Genomic DNA, 23420 nt, shown 5'->3' on the forward strand with positions numbered 1-23420 from the left:
AGTTTCTCTTGATGTCTATTTTATCTAGGAAAAAATACTTTTATATATATATATATATAAAGGATTAGCTCTTTATTTTTGTTAAAAATTTGTGAAGTTTACATCTTACAGAAAATTTTAAAGAATAGAAAAAGATGTGTGATTTTCACTAGCACGAATTTTCGTACAGATTTTGACGACGAAATTCAGGGTTTTAATTACTGGAAAATAATAAACATTTTATTTCTTAAGAAATGACAATAATATATTTCTTAATTTGACGTTAACAATTTGACATAATAAATTAAACAAATTTGATGAACTTCTCATATTCCATCATTATTATACTTCTCTTGAAATGTAAGTTTAAGGTTCAATTTTCTAAGAGTTTTAATAAGCTTTTTGATAAATATTTGCCAACTGCACTCTTAGGTATTGAATCTATAAAATGTACTCCAGCTCTAATCCTTTTAGAATTAGGTACACGAGCTGAAAAAAAAAAAATAATAAAGTAAATAATCGAATTTAAAAGTTTTTGCTTTCTCCTACTACAGATGTAGCCCTGTGGGGGTGATCCTTCTGTGGAGGAATCAGGGCCGGATTAAGATGAAAAGAGGCCCTAGGCTATTTCACTTATGAAGCCCTTTCACCTCCCATTTTTAAGTTTGTAAATTAGATGAGAGATAATAAAATACATCACTACATTGATACATCACTAAAACAGTGTTTTAGTGTTCACTTGTTTTTTAGAATAGTGTAATTTTAATTTTGCTAACAATTTGATTGTAGACCCCTCTTGATCTTGAGGCTCTAGGCTGTAGCCTAGTTAGCCTATATAGGAAAATCCGGCCCTGGGAGGAATGCAGTAAAATTAACGCGCTTCTCTATTGAGATGACCGTTTTTTTTGTCTCTTTTTTTAAAATTCTCTCCGTGAGAGAATGTATTGCGATTGTAGAAAATTTACTAAATTGTGTTTTTACGGGAAAAACACGTTTGGGAATTCGTTGAATTCGAAAGATACTTTTAAAGAGCATAGTTTGGCATAGATATTTTTAGAGTAAGCAGAATCGCAGACTGTAACTTAGTAATCCGTTTTGATACGCTAAAGGCAATTTGACTTGATCAAAATCCATCAACTATATGTGAGATTTTACTAGAAAATTTTCAGTTTTTCCAAAAATCCAACGATTTCCCTTAAACTTCGAGTTCCATTAATGTTTATAAGTACAATAAAAGGGTAAATAATTGAAGGTTACTACTTGCTGCAGCAAAAAAACAATGGTAGTAAATGTGGATAAATTGTGTGTGTGTGTGTGTGTGTGTGTTAAATTCATTCTATTAAATTGACAGATGTTTTAGTTTTTAAGTTTAGTGTGTGAGTGGCCACTAAAAAATGAAGCAGCGTTAATATTCTTAGAAGTAAAGAACTCATTAGATCGATTTAGTAAATTTGTTAACAGTTTAGACAATTTGCAAGTAAGTGTAGAGCTATTTAAAATTAACATTAGAAAAATATGAACTAAGCTGGGATGATTTAGTCTGATTCAAACGGAAATTTATATATATAATATTAAAAATAAAATAGCTCCTATTTTGTTTTATTTAAATAGCTCTTTTTTTATTTTTAACAACACGGATGGACTCTTATTATGAAGCGGTAATAAAACGTTGCGTGGAAGATCGTATTGTTTTTGAGACTACTAATTTTGTTGTCAATTGTTAATTTTGTTGAGTTGGTCTTGAAATAAAACACTTCTTACGACGTTACGAAAATTTGTTTTTATCTTTAGGGTTCACTGATTTGTTTAAATCCTCTACACAAATAGGATTAGGAACTACGATCTATGCATTTAAATCTTAAATACTCAGCACCGTTTCACCATATAAGTGGCTGGCCCAAAGATGCGTGTAACAGCCGCATAAGGACAACTTCCAAATTAAATAAAAAAAGTACTAATTCAATAAATACCGCTAGCACCTATAACTTAAGTGAGCATTGACTGAGGACAATTGTTAAAAGAGTTCGATACCTTACTCGCAAGGAGTTCAAGATTGCTGAAGAAGTGGCTTCCTCAACTTCTTTCCTATAGGGTTAATGGACTCTTGTTAATGCCGGGATAATTCGCGAACACGCCTTAAGAAAACAGAAATCCAAAGTATTTCCAAAGCCATTATTCTAGTACCGACAATGAGTGGAAATGCCTGAATGTTTTCTGAATATGCCAAAAAAGCAGGGGAAAAAAGTGCATCCTTTTTTGCACGTAGATTCCATTTGCTACAACCATTGCTATTAATTAATAAGAAATAATATTTAATGAAATTTATTTCTTGATTCCACTGATGCCTAAACAAGTGAAATAGCTTCCATAGGTAAATGTTTATAATTTAAAAATAGCATTCGTTAGATTAATGTTTTTTTGGAAATAACTGCACAATACATTTAGCAGATACTTCAGCAGTATGTGACCCATTGTGCGAACTGTACACAGCGAGACTTTAAAAAGTCAGCGCATAAATGGCTATAAATTAGTTGCATGATCTTTTTCTTTGTATACTTGAATATTTAATTAAGTTGAAAGAACATTGTTTAAGAAAATAAATTAAAAATAAATAAAATAAGAGAGACATAAAGGCGGCGATGTTAAAGTATAAAGAAATATGTAGCCTTTAATGGAACAAAATAAATAGCATTGCTTCAAGGCATCACTTAATTGGAATGAAAAGTTTTTAACATGATCTCCACCTAATGGTTTTAATTAATGAAATGAAAGAAAACCGTGCTGTTTCACATAGAACGAGATTTTTTTTTTCAAATCATAACTCATTACAAGTATTTAAAATTTTACCAGCAACAAATTCTTCCAATTCTTTTTCAGAGACAGATGTGTTCAGTTTCTTTACAACAAAAGCGGCCGGTTGGTCGCCATCAATTGCATGAAGCTTTCCAACCACACAGGCTTCCGCCACTGCAGGATGTTGCAGTAGTATCTCCTCCAGTTCGGATGGCGCCAGCTAAAGGACATTCAATTAACTTGTAACTTTCCTCTTTTCACCACATTCGCTGCCTTCTTTAGCAAACTCACATATGCAATGGTTTATCTTGTAGAGGAAGGGTATGCAGGGAAACGTTATGTTTATCATATGCTACTTCATTTGTTTTTTTGTTTTTTAGTCAATACCCGTTAGCAAATGAAGTAAATATGAAATAAATAAATTAGTAAAAAATAATAATATACAGAACATTGTCGTATATGGTTTACAAACAGTAAGAAAACATACTTGTACACCACGATACTTTAGTATGTCCTTCATTCGGGACACAAAGTAGAGGTAACCATTGTCGTCATAATAACCAATGTCGCCCATTTTCCACCAATCGTTTTCCTTCAGCTCCTCCTCCGCGAGATCTTCATTCATATAGCCAGCCATGAAGCAGGGCGACTGGACATATATCTCACCTTCTTGACCTGGACCCAGATCTTTTTTAGTTTCAACATCTACTACCTAAAATATGATAAAATATCAGTTAGATAAAAAAGAAACACAGTCTTTAGTAACCTCCCACGGCACTAGATCGAACGACTTAACAACCTTTGTCAGTAGCTTACGTTGACCTGATTTTCTTTTGAGCTTTCTATGATGTTTTTCACTTTCGAGATATTCCCGTTATTCAAAGTCATGTTTTGAAAATATACTGTTCGATCTCAGAGGCACTGATACATGTTTCTACGACGAAAGTTCAATTTCAACAATTTGTCATAATCGTTTTGTAAGATAAAGAGACCGACAAAGAAATCTGACAAAAATAAAACATTTAAGAAATGGTCATACCTTTATTTTTGAACCTTTAATTATCTTGCCAATGCTGGCATATTCAGGCCCTTCAGGATCGTACTGTTCACTCCATTGACAGATAATTCCGCATTCAGTAGCCCCGTAGATTAACCTTAAGACATTTCTACCTAACAAACAATATGAATTAATTTTAAAAAGATGTTGAGGTATATTAGGTTTTAGTAGAAAAGATTATGGCGCAACTTGTTGATTAGAATCATATCAGGTACTTCAGCCCAGGATCTAGGACTAGAAGCAGTAGGAGAATCCTACTAATCCCGGCGGCAGAACGTGTTTCTACAAATGCATTGCATTGTGTGATTTATAAATCAGAAGAAATATTAAGGCTCTTGTAGACTACACTACATGGCATGTTTACTAAAACAGAGGAGATGATGAGAACAACATTGCATTTTCAACAGTTTGTAGTAAAGACATCTTGAGATATGATGCAGAAACGTGTAGTAAGTGTTATCAAGAGAGAAATTTCAGTAAGCTTGTGGTAAATATGTTAAAGAATTTATTTCTACTCCATAAAACCAATGTGACTAAAAAAAAAAAAACGGGTTTGAAGAGCGCTATAAGGTTAGTGCTAATTAGTTTGGGGGAAGATAATTACAAAATGTTGCAGGAGGAAAGTACTGGGTTAATTTGCTGTAATTTGTAAGGTTACAGGCTACAGCAAACTGTACAAAGCTGAAGCTGGGTTGTAAGGTTTCCACAAAGCGAATTCTGCAGCTCTAGTAGCTGTATGGGTTCCAGCCACTTTATAATGATGAGCCTCATTAGGTTTTGGAACTTGAATATGTTCTCCAACACAGCTGTGAGTGATGGTCACATGTCAGCGTTTTTAGAAGCATGCAGTTCAGTTTAAATTAAACCTTTCAATTTAAAGCAGTAGACGTAGTAAGCGAAATAAATACATGAATTAGCATTTATCGTCTAATATTAAAATTATTCGGTTATCAAGTACTTTATGCCTTGCATTCTAGGAGTATATGAACTGGTTCACAATGCCATAATGAAACTATAATGCTACATACCGCCAAATACAGTATTTCGTATGAGATGTCTGTGTTCCAGTAATATCTGGGTACCGCCGATGAACAATAGTTCGATGGAAGAAGTATCATATTTTTTAAAGATTTCTTTTCTTAAATTTGCGCACATTTCCAGAAGAAGTGAAGGCCCAGTAAACCATGACGTTATCTAAACAGATTGTTTTAAAGAGTTGTAAATAAAGATAAAAATGAAAGAATAAATAAGAAAGAGTACCCGGATGAAACAAGAGAAGGTTCTTTGCGAAACACCATTCATTCTTAACCAGAATCTGATAACTATGTAATGCAAAATATGCTTAAGTTATTGGACGTTAAATTCTTTTTCTGTCTGTGGACAAACAATTCTCATTAAATCAACTGAGCATCAGCTAGTCAATAAAACGGTGGTTATTGAATAATAACCTCTTTTTACTGGTTGCCTTTAGTTTATTTTATTTTTAAATTAGTCTTTAATTAGGACGTTTCGGCTCTCTTTTGACACCTTCAGTGAGAAAAGACTGCAAAAAATTGTTATTTGTGACGCAAAGAACAAAAATAATAATAATTGAAGATTTTAAAGAATTTAGTGTAATGTAATGGTTATGGGTGAACCAGGATAAATTTGTTTTATCATCAAATATAAGCAATCATCACATCATTTTAATGCACCCAGTATGCAAGACTTCTTGACCAATGATTACGGTAAGAATATCTTGCCATGGATGGGCGGGTGTTGGTCTAGTGGTCAAGAGCGTGGCTTTGTAAGTGAGAGATCCCCAGTTCGAATCCCGCATATGCAGTCATTCTTATTACTTAACAAATAATAATACTTTTTTAAATAAAATGTAGTCATAGGCGGGATTCGAACTGAGGATTTCCCACTTACAAAGCCACGCTCTTGACCACCAAACCAACACCCTGGCAAGAGATTCTTACCGTAATGTTAGGTCAATAAGTCTTGCATACTGGGTGCATTAAAATGATGTGATGATTGCTTATATTTGATGATAAAACAAATTTATCCTGGTTCACCCATAACCATTACATTACACTAAATTCTTTAAAATCTTCAATTTTTTTTCACTTTGCGTCACCAATAACATTTTTTGCAGTCAGAGGACCTCCCAAAACGCGTATTTCTGGTGGAAAATTAATATCGAAAACCGTTCACGAATAGATAAAATTGTAACTTTGATCCTGAATATCTCGACTAATAATAGGGATATCGAAGCGGGGTTAACGTCATTTTTCACAGTGTTTTATGTAGTTTTCATAATCATTATCAAAACCAGTGGTCCTTATGAAACCTCAATCGAGTTTTTGGTCGTAACTGCGTTAAAAATGAAGATACAGCATCGGGGGTGGAAAATTTGAAAACTAGACCGAAAAAAACATATAGTTTACTTCGTGAGTTTTTTCGAAATTCCGCTTTCCTAAAAAGTTATTAGCGATTGGTGCGTTTTAAATGGATCACCCTGTATATTTTATAAATATATGAATACATATTTTTGCATAGATTATTTTCACTCTTTTATTGAATACTATTTTTGTTTTCTTTTTCTTATAATTTTTCTACAAAAATCAATCATATAATAAATTATGTGATTAATAAAATATGTCTAAATAAGACGAACTAATGTAAAATTAAATAAACTAAAAACAACCAGTAAAAAGGTTTTTATTCAGCAATATTTTATAGACTGAATGATCAGAATATAATAACGAAGTTGAAACAACACAATAAAATAAATGTAAATAAATGAAAGAAGTTACAAACGTAGAATTAGAAATTAAGCTTTTTAAGTACAGTGACTTCCATTAATATTGGGACAGTACATACAGAAGTTCAAAATTGACGAAAATTAAAAGTGGCACCCATTTATTCAAATTTTTATAAATTCATTTCATTTTATAATTACTATTAATTAAATAAAAACTATTTAAATAATTACATAAAAATGTTTTGGTAGATTAAAAAATATATATATTATAATAAGTGCAAATTCTACCTCTCATAAATATTGGGACACTATTATAATTTATAGTTTGTCCAAGGTTTTGCCCGAATATCTATACAATTTGTAAATATATACCTTGAGCATATATTCAATATGAAATTAATAATTAAATTAGTTTATATAAATCAAGCCAGGTGTAACATGTCGCGCAAAAATACAAATACAACGATTGAACAAAGAAAAATTGTAATTTCTATGCACAAAGACAAAAAAAAAAAGTGTTAGAGAGACAGAAAAACTGATCGGACCTAAAACATCTACTGCGTGGAACATCATTCAGCGTTACCAAAAAGAAAAAAGAATTGTTTCAAACCCACAAAAAGGCCGTCCTCAACTGCTCTTTGAGAGAGAGCAGCGTTATATATTAAAAGAATTAAAAAAGATCACCGACTTAGTGCTCCAAAACTTCAATGTGAAATTTTTGACATGTTTAGAAAGCAAAAAAGGGGCAGAAACTGTTCGGAGAGTGCTAAGAAAACTCGACTATCATGGTAGAATAGCCTGGAACAATCCTTCCAAAAAATGTTTTAATGGAAATAGTGACTTTTGGAATGATATACTCTAGCGATGAATCAAAATTTAATGTTTTTCAGTCAGATGGATGGGTTATGGGCTGGAGGAAAGCGAATGCTGAGCTCGAAAAGAAGAATTTACAGCCAACATTAAAGGGTTTTAAAGCTCCACCTCCGGGTGGAGGTGGGTCAGTTATGGTTTGGGGCTGGATGTCCGCATCAGGATTTGGAGAATTAGTGTTTATTGATGGAATGTTGGACAAAATAGTTTATAGTAATATATTAAAAAATAATTTGGAAAAAGTGCCAAAAAATTGGGTATTTTAGGGTCTTTTAAATTCTACCAAGATAACGACCCCAAACCTACGGCTTGGGTGATACGTCAGTGACTGTTATATAATTGCCGAAAAGTTTTCCAAATCTCTCCGCAGTCACCAGATCCTAATCCCATTGAACAATTATGGCAATATTTAGCTAGTGCTTTAAGCAAACGAGTAATATCTAACAAAAATGAATTAAAACGATGTTTCCTGGAAGAATGGGAAAAAAACACCACCTGAATTAACCAAAAACTTGTTTCACCTATGCCTGATCGTTTGAGGGCTATTGTAAGTCAAAAAGCAATTATTAAATTATTACCAACCAAATATTAAATAGTAGGAGATTTTAAATATTGAACATTTAAACTCTAGCACTTCTGGTGTCCCAATATTTTTGAGAGCTTTATTTTACACTTTTTCAAAAAGTACTACCTAACAGTTTGGAATTTCATTGATTTATACTTATATATAATTTCTACAGATGTTGCTAATGTAATTTAAAAAAAAAAAAATTCCAAACTTTTGTATGTTGTTTTCATTTTCCTTTTAAATCATTTTGTAATAGGTGTCCCAATATTAATGGGAGTCACTGTATATAAAAAATTGTTTGTTGAAAAAAAAATGTTACATTACTGGCGTCACAGAATTATACGAATACAGTGCATGTAGTTATTAGAACGAAAAGAACGATTAAAAAGAAGAGATTTATAAGATGGAACATTGAAATTATTAAAGTTGATAAGCTGGCGAAGTTCACTACGCGAAAATTCTGTAATTTATGATGAACATTAAAGCAGATGCAATACGTCGAGATTTAAGGAAAGTAAGGAAGCGATTCCTTAAGAATGAAGATTAAAACGCTAGCGTAAAAAGGGTAAAGATAAAACAAATTGTTTAAAATATATTTGATAGAAATATTAGGAGGCCGCAGTATGTTAGTAACGGCAGGCAGCTGGTTGTTGTGCACATTTGCTGAGGATCTCACATATGTATAAGTTTAAAACTGACATTCCTTATACCTTATTATATATATATATTTTTATGTATCTTTCAACTAACCTTATAATCCTGAATAATTCTCAAAATATTTTCTCCATCGGTTTTATCTGGAATCAGTACCGTAAAACCTCCAACCATGCATTTTCCTATTACTAGAGCATTTGAAACCCAGAATATAGGAGAGGTTAGCAGAATGTGGCCAGTAGTCCAATGTAGCCTGGTAAATAAATGCTTAATCATAATTAGTATGTATTATAAGATCTATAATTATGGAGATGTAAGAATTTATAATTATATTGTGTGATAAGTGTCGCCAAAAAATTTCTTAAAAAGTAAAAAATGATGAAAAATAAAAATCGGCAAGCTCTATATTTACTTTTCGTTAGTCATTCAGTTAATTTCTAGTGTTTTTAGAGAGATTATGGGCTCCTTAATTTTACCGTCATTTTTAACTTAGAAAACTTTATTAAATTTAAATGCCCTGTCAATGATCGGCACCTAGATCGTTCGTCAATTCCCAAAAAAAAAGCATTATCTATGCTTTCTTGCCATGATAGAGTACCTTTATAAATATATTTTCGTGTAAGATTTAAATTAATTCACTAATATTACAAGTAATAGGCAGGTGGAAAATTAAAATTAATTCTTACTGAATTTAAATATTATTTATGGATAGCGGAGACCTTGGTTTTAATTGAAATCTATAATTTAACGGATACTTTAATAGAATATCCCTCTTTTTCTTACTTTTTCTAAAAATAAATCTAATCGTAATGCCTCTTGTATTTCCTTTCAAGAAATTTAAAATTTTTACCTTAATATCACTATTAAATTAAAATTGAAAAAGGTGTTCTTCCAAAATGTGACATTTCCCATTTTGTTCTTCATAAGCTGTATTTTGTAGGTAAGTATACCTTAATGAAGGTATATAAAATAGAAGATTCAACTCATGTGAATAACTACTGTAGCAAGATAACATGTTTGCATGACCGGGATGTACTTACGAATATTTTGACTACAAAGATAGTATTGAGTCAGTAAATGTAAATAATTTAGTGAGTACAGTTCAAGTTTGGCCGCGTGCTATTAATGAAGCTTGAATTCATGCAAGTCATACCTCTACTTTTCGAGAACTATTCATGTGCATCAGTTTAAAACACGCTTCCTTTAGTGATAGTGAATTTTCCAAAAATCTGATTAAAACAATGCTTTGTTTTTCGTAAAATATTTTGTTAAGGCTCTGCCTTGACAGTTTCAGTTACAAAGGACCCTAAACCTTGAACACTGATGAAGCAATCATCTTCCAAGTTGCATTATTTACCTAAACACAAAATGAAAATAACACTACTTACTGGTGGCATTGAAGATTAGTTGAAAAATCGGTTAACTTAACCGCTTTGGGCACGCCAGTAGTTCCGCTGGTGTATAATACCAGATAGGTATGCTTGGTGCTGTCTGCGATCACAGGCGGTTGATAGTCTTTTGCCTTCTCATATGGTACTAGAAGACGTTCAAACATGGTTGCAGTCAACAATTTTGTTTTTATACCGCTTATTTCAATGGATTTGTTTATAGTATTTAAATACTCTTCTTTCTCGCAGTAAATTATGGTTGGCCGACTGACCTGCAACATCTTGCTCACCTCACCTGTAACATATTAAATTGATCATCCACATTGTCCAAAAAAAAACCTATAATTTCTGGATCCCTCAGCAGTTAGGTTTTCCCAGAAAATTATACAGGATGAAGGGCGCTAATTTCAGCTTTGATTTTACATCAAATGTACGTTTCATGGCTCGATTGTTTATAACCTGAGCACACGGACTAACCTAAAGCACCAGGACCTCTGCTTAGAAGCCAGAAAAAATATAATCATTTATTTTGGTAAAATAGAATCAGGGAAACCACTTATTACTTATCTATCTATTATTAGTAGTAGTAGTAATAAAGTTTATTTAAATAAACCAAAAATACAAGATACAAGATTTTTTACATAGAACAAAATACTTTAATCGGCATGGTTTCTACCGTCTGCCGGAGTTTGAAACATATATTATTAGCACAATTAGGAAAACAAAGTAATGAATAATAGATGTATATTCATGAAAATCGGTTCACGCGTTTAGGCGCTACGTTGTTTACATAAAAGGTAACAAGAAGAAGAACATTTTTTGAAAATGCCGTTTTTGCCCATTTTCAGACACTTATTTCTCGAAATCTATTTAATCTAATGTTGTTGCAAAAAAAATTACACTTTTAAAGGAGTATTTGCTCTATATTTTATAGAAAACTAGCTGTACCCGTTCACACGTTGCTGTGTTTAACAAAAAGGCAGTTTTGATACCTCAAACATAATTTATTAATGATCAAATGTATACAATACATCGAAATGAAAATTAACAATAAAATTATCCCTACTTCAGAGTACAGTAGTGTCCTTGCAAAGGTAGCATTTCTACATAATGTGAAAAATTCAGTTAATGAGGTGGTGACATTGCTCTTGCAGGTACATTTTCTGATGTAAAGTACACACGATGTCCATTTTCTGCTAAATGAACAACCGTTGGATATCGCTCATGAATGGAAAATGATAAAATACGCCATACGGCCTCATTGCTACTTATGAAGCGTCCCAGTTGATATTGGGTGACTTCATCGTTAGATGCAGTTGTATTTTCCACTCCAAACACTGCCATATCGCTTCCTTTGTTCACATATTTGCAAATATATTATCGCTTTCACTGAATTGCAGTACCCAGCATTTATGTGTGCGTTATACGTTTTTAGTAGTAATGGAGAATACGGTACTACCCAACGATTATCAACGTCAATAGTATTGTTGAGTACTTTTAGTTTAATTGATTTTCCACCATCCTCGGTATAATTTATTCTCGTATTAATAATTGCAAAAAACTGTTTTTCATGGTTTTCATGGTTACACTTTCAACAAATATTACTAATTAAATGTTATTTTGATATTTTTGGGATATTTGTTCGGGAGCACCTAGAACCCCAACTCTGATTTGAAAAAAACTTTGCAAAAACCTTCCCGGGGATATACCTAATAATTTCCCAAATTTTCACGGCGATTGGATGTATGGTTTTTGAATCTATCGAGTACAAACAAACAAACAGACACACATTCATTTTTATATATATAGATTTGGGAATTTTATCTTTTATAGAAAAACAGAAAAAAATTATCAAAGTTGGGTGTTTTTCAACGTTATGCTTTTTCGTGCAGTTTTTGACGATTCAACCCTTAGACAACTTTTTCAACGTTATGCTTTTTCGTGCAGTTTTTGACGATTCAACCCTTATACAACTGTCCTACCGGACAGTTTTAATAAATAGAAACATTATAAATACAGAAAGGACTAGGAAAAGTGAGAAAATACATTTATTTTATTTGCTAAGATTCTATTATTACTATTACTATCTATTATTATCTAGGTACCTTAATCAGTTCATAAACTTTAACCAACATATTACAAAAAAAATGGATCGTATCGAATTATACACTACTTTGTTACTACTTAAATAGCTGCAAAGACCTAGATTTACACACTTTTGTAATCCATTTTAAAAACAATTATTGCTGTACATAGAAATTTTAACATTTCTTGCAGCCTATATTTTTGTGCCTGTAGATTTAGTTCGTAGAAGAAAACATGTAAAGCTAGGTAACTTTGGAATATTCAGCGGCGTTGCTCGTCGTTGTCCTTAAGGGCTTTTGTGTTCAGTATGTGCTTCTAATCAAGCGTATGTTCAACATTGTGAACATTTAAAAATGTATTTGCCAAGGAAATGTACAAATGCTTATTTCGTTCAAAATCAATACATTTTTTGTAGGACATAATGGTATGTAATTTAATGCCATTGAATTTAAACCGAATAGTTTGTTTGCATAATGCATCCTTGAATAATTCTAAGCAAAACAAAAGTATGCATTTAATTGAACGATCACTATCGTCAAGTGTGTACTTCGAAGCCATTCACTGAGAAAAAAAAACCCGCATGCATTTACGAAGGAAAACTAAGACACACATTGGAAAAGGGAATGAACAAAAATATGTTTGCAGTTGTTTACATAATATATGTCATTGTTTCTGAAAACGCCCCCGTGCAATTATTTTGCAAGGGCAAGTTTGCATGAACTAAAACTTGAGACCTCCAATTTATCCTATACTGATAATCTCCACCTTCTAAAGTGATTTTATTATCAGCCATAATTTAAATTATTATAAATTAAAACAAATAAATAATAATTACCTTCCTTCAATTCTGGATTATAAGGGCTAATAATTCCACCAGTCAATATCACACCAAAATAAATGGAAAATGACTGAAAGGAACTTTCTCCAAAGAATGCAACAAGTTTTCCTGGTCCGACACCCATATCCTTCAGTGTAGTTGCTACTCTGCATGTCATTCGATGTAAGTCATTGTAAGTGTAAGTTTTTTTAAGTTTTTCCTCCTCCTAAAAATATGATCATTATTTATTTCATTCTATTTTTAGAATTTAAATTTATTATTTGATTATTAACAATTAATAAAAAAGATAAGAGTGGTAATCAATAACATAAGGCCGTCTGAGGAGTCTCAAATTTTTAATATAAAAAACACACTAATTTTGCTAAAACATGAATAAACCAAAACAATCTTTCAAAAACTTGAAAATATAAATCTGGTGATTAAAAAATACAAACTTTTTAATAAACATATTACATTAAATTCGTTTATTCAGTACAAAACATATCTTGAGCAAGATTTTATTTTTTTAACAATTTAAGATTATTATTTCCAGCAGCAATATTAGAAAGCTCATTAAACTGTAATATTCAAGTGTAAAAATAAAATTCATAATCTAGGATAAGCTGTCTTTTATAATTTTTGCAACCTCTTCCTCCATAGTAGAAAATCATAAAAAAAGAGGTTAAGTAGATGATAAATCCGGGTTGCTTATCGTTCCATTAATACCTGCAAAAAGTTATAAGACAATTTTATTTAGTACATATTTTTTATTGCCAAATTTAAACTGCTCTCCGAATATTTTATCGATCTATCTTTAAATTGAGAAAAATTTCCTCTTACCTTATGTTTGTCCCTCCAGTGGGCTTTTTGGTTCTGGCTTGATTATATAATGAATACTTTCTGGTGTTTGAATGGGAATCTTTCACAATAAGTTTATTGTATCTGAGTACGGCATATTTATCGGCTTTTCGAGCATCGATCAATCTTTTCTTTAAAATCTCTCGATCTTCTAGCACATTTCTAGCATAATCATGCTCAATATAAATTCCACTATTCCTCAATTTGTACGAATTTTGTATTATAAGCAATTTCAGCTGGTAACTAATCATTCCAATAATTATTGGCCGGGCTTTATTGATTTCTCTTCTTCCGACCCTCTTGATAAAATCGATATCGCCCACCTCCAGTTGTAAATCTAATTCGTAATTGAGGAATGTGCATATGAAATCCGATAACTCCCAACAAGAACGGAATTCATCACTTATTCCATGGATGATAACATTCCTTTTCCTACCATTACGTTCTAAAATTTCCACTCTAGATTGTAAGGAATTAATTTTATCATCCATGATTTTTATTTGATCCGCCATCTCTATGATTAAATTTTGTTGTTTCTGATTGTCTTCTTGTAATCCTGACACTGTTGGTGTATGCAACATTGTATAATCTTCAAATACAATTTAATGTTGAATGAAAGATTTCTTTAATATATAAAGAAATAGTTAATAAGCACAACTTAATACTTTAAGGCTAATTCTTTTAATTATAACACACTCAAACGTCTCACTATTTTCTGTGCACAGTAACCTTCTGTGATTCTTTACCTTCTAAACCTGCTATCTTGATCAACTGTAGCCGTACAATAGTAATATAAAATTTAAATTAAAAAAAAAATATTTTTAGCAAGAAACGCAAAATTTCTTATGCAATATATTGAAGTTTTTATATATTTTAATTTTTAATTAATTAATTTTTTTTTAACTATGCAATCCATTCGCTTTGCTTAATCTTACACAGCATTTAAATGTCAACCGAACTTTCAAATTTTTCAGAACTATCCAAAAATACAGTGCAACCTCGATTAACCGGGCTGACCTCCAGCTATACCCACGCCGGAAAACTGAAATCCCGGTTAAACCGAACACACAGTATTACATAGTAATACATTACTGTTTCGTCCCAGAGATCAACTCCTATCTTAGACGGCAATTCTTTTTTTTATTTTTTACATACATATTTTTTATTTTTTTAAATTTTTTTCAATTTTTTAATTTTTTTTTTTAATTTATTTCTCTTTTCTTTCTTTCTTTTTTTTTTAATTTTTCATTTTTTTGCCGTTCAACTTTTTGAAAAATACTTTTCAAATGTTGTTTGCTTTTTATCAAACGACCACTCTCTGATGAGTGTACGCAATTTAAAAAGCACAACTTTGTCACTGGTTGGAATGTCCTTATCGTGAAAAAATTCAATCAATTCAGCAACTGAATCTGATGCTGCATCCAGGGATATTCCTGGGTGATCATTCTCTTCTTCGTCGATTTCATTTCCTTCATTCGGTTCGTCTTCTCGGCTGTTCTGGACGATTTCTTCAGGACTAAGGCATGCGAACTGTGCAGCACCTCTATCGCAATCGAACCACTCCAAAATTTCTTCTCGATTCACGTTTTCACCTCCTTCCATCGATTGGGCGAGAAGAGCGAGATTTCCAGCCGTTTCTTCAATTGGTTCCTCTCCTTCCTGGACAACCGGGGGCCACTGGCTTGATGATCTTCTTCCAGCACTTTTGAAAGGTGCTTTCTTTCATTTTTTTCCCCAACATTCTGCCAAGTCGTACAATTATCGCCTACAATTTATGTTACATCGGAAGACAAAACATTTTCCTGTTGCCACCGAAAATTAACTTTTGTTTCGGCGCCGATCCAGGTGTTCTTATGATGACTCAACATGAACCCGGTTAATCCGAATGCCGGTTAGCCGAGGGCCGGTTAATGCAACGAGGTTGCATTGTAGTTAGGCGTTTATATTCAAACTTTATACTGCACCATTTTGCACCTTAATGTACGACTTGTTTAGCTAATAGAATCGTAGATTGTTCAGCAGTGGTACATTAGAAGAACCCTTAAGGTATAATTTTCCTGGGAAATTCCAAAAAAAAAAAAAACAAAAAATGGGGTTTCCTTAGGAAACTTTTCAAAGAAATGATAAGCCTGCTTTTTTTTTTGGAACACAGAAAGATCCTACTTTGCAAGACACTACAGCCAAATTGTCTTATTGTGCCATCTCCATAAAACATTTCCAAATTACGAGGTCTAGGATTTTACCCATCCTTATAGTTTTCGCGACTTGATTTCTGATCTTAATAATGTCTGAGATTTCGAAGATTGAAAGCTCTTACCGACTGCCCTTCCATACCGTATAACTGGGCTCTACAACTAAAAAGTTATCTAGCTACTATTGGTAAGGAACATCTCTGGAACTGTGAGGACCATAATATCATTATAAGATATAAAAAAGACTGTATTAGCGCATTCAGTAACCACTTGGAGCAAAGATATAGATTTTGCTATAAATTCAACTTTTACTTTGTTCTACAGAAATATTAGTTTATTGGATGGCCAAGAAACGTACCTGAATTCAATTCCTCAAATCAGTCAAATTATTTCTCAGATTAGACTAGCTTCTAAAAAATCTGTTCGATTATTTATTAATGGACTGAAACACACATTTTTTCCTGAAAGCCAATGTAAATTGTGTAAAGATGCTAGTTCTAAGGACGATCTTTGTCATTTCTTTACAGAATGTAAAATTTTAGATTGGCTGAGAAATAAATTCTTACTATTTCATTTTCAAGAGGAGCAGGTTTCTAACTTAGTCCAATTTGAAAAATTATTGTGCTTAGATGATATCAAAGCAAACAATATTTCTAAATTTACTATCGAGGGACTAATCCTAAGAGTAAGATCAATATTTCTGTAGGGCTTAAACATATACTATTGTTGTCACTTTTGTACTTTTGTGTTTGATTTATTCTCTGACATAACATCCATTTCTTCAAAATATCATTATAATTATTGACATTTATCCATATGTTAAGATGCTGAAGATTTCCATTATATTGTCTAAATAAGGTTTCTTATACCCATATGTACTTTTTATGTAAATTTCACTATTTTACAGGATTTCAAAGAACCCAGCACTAGTGTCAAATTAATATTTTGTAATGTTTATCATGTTATCAGCTTTGTATGCTCACCCCTTTGCTATGCTGAAAACTTGAAAGCAATTTATTATTATTATTAATGTCTGAGATGATCATGTCCATAGATGCGCTTTCTAGGAAAGAGGTCCCTTGGAATATTCACCAGATCTTCGATGCTGGGCTGAGTGCATGTCATTGCCGAATGTAAGATGTACGACATCGGTAGAAAACTGGGCAGTAGACATCTCAAACCACTAACTTTTCGTGCCACTACCAAGGATGTGTAGGCAAATGAAGAGATTTCTCATTGAAATTTTTTATCACAAAAATGTCCTCTACTGTTGAAAACAGCATTTTTTCCTATAAAAAGAAAACCTCATCTCTGAATATAACTAATAAAGAATGTTACTAGCTATCTGTTTTATGTTTTCCATTACCATAAATAATAGTTCAAAGCCACTCCCAGTAAAGTACTTGCTAACCACCAATTAAAGGATAGACCCTTGGCTTAGCCACCAAAAGTTTGATCTTACTATTTCACACAATACTTTTCTGAACTATCATTTATTACAGGTTATTCATTTTCAACGAATAGCGAGAGAACACTGTCCGGCAGTGCACTGAAAAAAGCTCCAAGCACCAATAATCTCAGAAATAGACTTGCTAAAAAAAAAGGTAACACCACATTTATTGCGAGTGTGGAAAACAAATTTGAGATTTATTTTGTTGCCGAAGTGTCAGGTAAACAAAACAAAGAAATGCAGTCACGAAACTTGAAAGAATGTAGGTAATTTTATATAATGTGGCATAATGGGCATACAAAGTTCCGACCTTCAACATGACGACTGCTGTCACTTATATTTTGAATTAGTTCTAATAGGCCAATTATTTAAACAGGCAAGGACGAAATATCTTACAAATTAATGGGGGAAAAAAATTGTTAGCTCAAAACAGACGTAAAAACTAAGAAATCCATATTTAGACGCTGGTTATCCATGTGTGTTTCAACGAACAAATCTCTAAGGAGTTGATATAAAATGCACTAAGTTCTATAATAAAAATAAATAGAAATATAGCATACAGTTTACACTAATTTTGAAATAAAACAATGGTGATGGATAGTACCGTCTATTAAGCGAGGACACTGTTCCGGAGGGCCCGTACTGCACTAAAAAAACTCTGAAAGGCTCTGAATGCAATAACCACAGATGTGATGAGCGCCTTAAATAATCAAATGTAAAAACTAATAACGAATTTAGTTTTTTTTAAAAGTACTTGCATATAATGTCATCAATTATCATGTAGAGCATTATATTGCATTATCTAAAATTTCTAATATATTATCATAAATTGTATTATATTATATTTCGTTACGGACAAATTAATTATTGTCTTCATAATTTATGTTTGGGAATAAAAAAAAGCATAATTTTATTTTTAAAAATAAATTTAGCAATTATTTACAAAATGAGTTAAAATTGAATTATTTTTTAAAAGTCAGAAGAATAATTGTATTCAATTATATAGATTCAGAGTTGAAACAAAAGTTGTGCTAAGTTTTGAGCCCAAAAAAAGGTTTCTAGTTAATAATTTTCATACATAGATAAAAATTTATTTACTAAGTGAAAATATTGTATTATATACGATACATATACACATTGGAGTGCCAGTAATAATACTATAACCTCCAGCAGACAGTAATAAGTTTCAGAAATTGTACAAAAAAATGAAAGGGGAAAAACAAATGAAAAACCCTCTGCTAAATAATTTTTATTGCCAATATTCTGATAGGGAGGCGATAGGACGGGAAATTTAAAATTCTTTAACAATATTTAAAATGTAACTTTAAAGTGAAAAGCTCACGTCGAACAGGTTTGAGGTTTCATGCGCTTAGAGAAGGCTGAAAAGTTGTATACTTATTTCATAAAGAAGATGTTAGCGCTGCCCCTGGATACGCCAAACTATATAGTCTATTTAGAAACAGGAGCCTACCTCCCTCAGATGCAGCGTCGACATGGTGGATGGAATACTTCACCGGAACGCCTGTACACCTCCACGAACGTCTTAGCGTTCGGAATACGCCTATCAGGAAAACATCTAGTCTTAAACAGCCTAGCTTCTCCACTATTCCCATCTACGAAACCGTACTGTTTAGTATCGATAACATTTTGATTAAAGTATCTGATTGAAATATTTGTCTGTAATTAAAGACTGTGTACTTGAACATTTGGAAATTATGTTTACTTTTGCAATTATCCAACTTACTAAGTTTGGCATTTTGTTATTTTTTAATGTGCTTTCCCTTCTTAAAATGTCAGTGATTGGAAATAAAAGTACTGATTAATTGAAAATTAAACATTAACAAAAAAAGACAACCAAGGATTTTCGGATCCACAAAACAAAAACAAAAAAAATATTCTAATGAAAAAAGTTAACAGCCTATAGTTATAAGAGAAAATATGACAAGCCGAGACTAAACAAATTTGACTATACTTACACAACTAGCTAGATGAGATAGTAGAAGCAAATAAGTAAGATAACTCCGTTTCACTGAAGACCTTTATTTTTTACTTTAACAAGAACTAATCCAATGGTTCAAAAAGAAAATAATCCCTTTACATGATTATAAGGGAGGCCTGACTCTGTTATTACTAGTCTCAGTTATGTATTTATTTTTTTCTTCCAATGAGCCATACAGGGTAGCGCTCATAAAGGGATCTTTAATATTTCCATTTCCTAATTCGTCAATTTTATAAAGTTACACTTCATGTTGAAAGTGTGATTAGATCCGCAATACTTGATAATATCGTTGAAAAATCATGGATAAAAATCGATCGTAGCAGACATGTTATTTGTATCCCTGAACAGTTTTGGATTTTCAGCCATCATCTAAAATTGATTAAGTTTGGAGTGAAGAATTTATCATTCACTGATAAGGGATGAAAGTCCATAACCGGTTAGGCAAACAAATAAGATAAGTGCTACTCTCAAATAAAATCAGCAATTTTGCGGTTCGTGTTTTATTGTAGTCATATAAAATATGAAAAATTTTACTTTGAAATTTTCAAGCACACGCTCCCTTAACTTAAACCAAAAACAAAAAACAAAGAAGAAGATGTTTAACCCAATTGCTGATTTAGTTTAGCGAACGATGAGCATAGAAGTCTAGCCCTATTCCATCGCCACTGTTAAGGTTACATCGGTATTGCACTTATGGAAAATCTCTCATAGCTGTAGCGTTAAGTTGATGCAAAAAGAAAAATGACATCCTCTCATCAAACCTCAAAAATAAATTAAAAAATGTTAAAAAAATATTGTACGAATGGGTTTCATAAAATACAGTAATTAAGTATTATCATTAGAATTTCCAATGAAAAGCAATTAAATAATAAAAACAAAATATTTGGCTAAACAGTGTATTTCTTCAATACTTTAGGTTACGTATTACTAAATTGAGTGCGTAAGAACTCTAAACATTCACACCAGAGTAGTTTGCTTTATGAGTTAAATTCATAGCCCAACAATTCATTTAGATCAATTCAATTCAATTACTACAGTATACTTAAACAGTATGAATAATGTTCAAGAATCTGCAGGGTTTACAATTTAATACATTTAGCATAAATGTAACATATATTATTTTGTCTTAATTAAATTGGATATTTTTCGAACTAAGTTATGTAGCTTATATTTAAGTCTTTTTTTTTATGAAGTTTGAAATGTTCTTCGAGTTCTTGAAAATAACCAAGGTACCAAAATTTTGTGTACTATGCAGTGAAGACAATGAAAAGAAATTATTATATTATTTTAGTTTCAAAAGCATTGGATTTAGATTTTAAATAAAATATTCTCTACTATTACCTTCAATCATAAACTATTTTTAAGGCCTTTTGAAAAAACAACTTGTTGAAATAAAAGGAACACTTTGAAGAAAAAAAATAGCTCGAATTCACGTAAGCTTATTCAGATTTAAGGTTTCAGTCTTTCAGTATTGAACTACTTCGGAAAAATCACTAATTTAGAATTTGCAAAATTTACTTATAATAACTAGGAGTATTCGAAAAGAACGCTTTTCTTTTTCCGTGCTTCCAGCCATGAATTAGCAAAATCCACAAAGTTGTCGGCACACCTAAAAAGTGATAACATGTCGATATTTTTCAAAAGTGGTTTTAGTAGGATATAAAGGATGAATGGCTTCCTCCTGAAAGGCTGAATTTATTACCGTTAGAATTAAATTAAATAGTCAAATTTCCGAGTTTGAGAGAACTCGAAGTGCGGAACGGTACACACATATTTTCAATGCTTGACACTTACAGACGTAAGCATTGCAGTAAAAGAAAGGACGAGCATTCTATATAAGATTTTTTTAAAACAGTTTTCTACGAAGTAGGTACTCAATTGAAACTAGCAAACACAGTACTATCTTTGCGTTTATTTATTCATATTTAAGTTCAATAATTTAAAATAAGATATGGAATAAAACTTTAAACTGTACCAGAAATATTTTGTTTCCCAACTGCTTGCACGTTTTGTAGACTGTTGACACAAAGGATTCAGCAGGGAAGTTGGTAATTTCACCACCAGAAATGTAAGGCATTGTTGTTTATATCAGCAAAGATACACTGCTTAATGTCCAAGGAAAATAATAGTAGCAGCATTTTATATCGCTTACTTCAGAGCATCCCCTCTCTTGGACGAAATTACTACTCCCGTTTATTTCAAATTTGAGCATGCATAAGAAAATAGTCAATGAACTAAATGAAATTGTTTTTAAAAAAATTGACTCTGAAGACTTTTTTTCAGAGTCTGAAATTCAAATTTACGTTTTTTTTTTTTTTGCGTACTGTATTCAATTTAGAAGGTTGCTTGATTTAGTTCAAAAATATTTTGCCACGGTTTTAGAAAGAAAAATGAAAGCATTGAAACCAGTACGCTAATCACTGAGGTGCTAATCCTTTCCCTATTCGATTATATTTTTTTTTTTTTTTTTTTTTTGGCGCATCAACAGCTGAGGTTATTAGCGCCCGGAGCTTTTTCCAGTGCACTGCCGGCCTCCGGACAGTGTTCTCTCGTTACAGACAACACTGTCCATCACCGGACAGTGAGCTGTAAGAAACTCCTAGGAAGAGAAAATCTAAGGGTCAGCTGCTGGATTCGAACCCGGGACCTCCGCGTGGGAGTCCAGTATGCTAACCACATAGCTAATCCCTTCCCTTATTCGATTATATTATTATTATTATTATTTTTGTATTTAAGGGGCGTCATCATCTGAGGTTATTAGCGCCCGGAGCTTTTTTAGTGCACTGTCAATGTCTGGACAATGTTTTTTCGTTACAGACAACACGCTCCATCACCGGACACTGAAATGTAAGAAGCACCTAGAAAGAGAAAATCTAAGGGTCCAGCAGCTGGATTCGAATCTGTGATCTCCGCGTTGGAATTTAGCATTCACTAACCACTCAGTTAATCACTTTCCTTACATATATATATTAATATTATTTGCACATTAACAACTGTGGTCTTTAGCGCTCGATTATTTATTTTATAGCAACAAGACCAAAAATTGGTTTTGATATAAACCACTAAAAATCTAACATTACTTTACCCCTTAAAATGAATTTTCCTTTAAAAAATCTATAAAAATGTAATAAAACTAAAGTGTACAGTAGACATGAAAAATTAAAAAAAAATAATATCAGCTGTTTCGAGCAAAAAGTTAGAAATCCATTCTGTAAAAGTTTATTTACTTCTAAGTAGCTAATTTTTTGGCACAACCGTTTTTTTAAGGGTTTTATACATCAAAAGAAAATATCAAATTTGATATTTTCAAATTCTTTTCAAACCAATACTTGCTCTTACAGTAGTAAGAAAAATTGAAAGAGATAATGTAGTGAATAGAATAGCAATAAATTCAGCAAATGAAAGTGACATGAGTGCACACACTCTATTTTAGTTATTTATTCTGTGAAATTTATTTTTTGTAAACTAAATAGTGTTATCTCATTGAAACAACTAGTTGTAATGTAAACATTACAACACTAGTAGTAACATTGATTACATGAGTAATTTCATTTTTATTTTATCTTACTCTACTAGTAAGGTATTGTTTTATAATCAGTTTTCCGTGGTAAAATCTGTTTTTATTTTTTGCAATTAAATTTTGGGTGTATGTATCCACTATGACTTACGAAAAAAAAAAATCGCCAAATGGATGCAAGAATATGGAAATAAATGTCCATATTTCAAGATAAACATTTGGATTATAATGCCATAATGCCACCACAGTGAATAGATTTTTTAGTATTTTAAGGTTTTTAAAAAAAGACTGAAAAAAAGGTTTCTAAGATTTTATTTAAACTAGTGTTCATGGGTGTGACCAGCTTCCAAGCTAGAGAGGGCAACCAAAAGTTTTTGCAGAGCTCATGAGAAAGAAGAAAGCAGATAAAATTAATAATCAATATTTGTATTCATAAGGAAATATGTG

The 23420-nt window shown here is 31.9% G+C and overlaps 2 protein-coding genes across 2 annotated transcripts; both read right to left on the reverse strand.

The window, feature by feature from the left end:
- Positions 1–217: 217 nt before the first annotated feature.
- Positions 218–21590, reverse strand: LOC141462002 (luciferin 4-monooxygenase-like). The gene is made up of 9 exons (XM_074143546.1): positions 21432–21590; positions 12976–13183; positions 10056–10350; positions 8764–8920; positions 4858–5023; positions 3812–3942; positions 3260–3484; positions 2827–2992; positions 218–468 (listed from the first exon to the last, which is right to left on the reverse strand). Exons 1-9 carry the CDS (start codon positions 21531–21533, stop codon positions 353–355), a joined length of 1566 nt encoding a protein of 521 aa, XP_073999647.1. The 5' UTR covers positions 21534–21590; the 3' UTR covers positions 218–352.
- LOC141462004 (uncharacterized) lies at positions 13299–17067 on the reverse strand. The gene is made up of 2 exons (XM_074143549.1): positions 13798–17067; positions 13299–13683 (listed from the first exon to the last, which is right to left on the reverse strand). Exons 1-2 carry the CDS (start codon positions 14394–14396, stop codon positions 13677–13679), a joined length of 606 nt encoding a protein of 201 aa, XP_073999650.1. The 5' UTR covers positions 14397–17067; the 3' UTR covers positions 13299–13676.
- Positions 21591–23420: the final 1830 nt, after the last annotated feature.

The sequence above is a fragment of the Rhodnius prolixus genome, unplaced genomic scaffold, assembly GCF_049639745.1.
Source record: "Rhodnius prolixus isolate KJV_2025 unplaced genomic scaffold, Rpr scaffold_12, whole genome shotgun sequence".
In the NCBI taxonomy this organism is placed as follows: Eukaryota; Metazoa; Arthropoda; class Insecta; order Hemiptera; family Reduviidae; genus Rhodnius; species Rhodnius prolixus.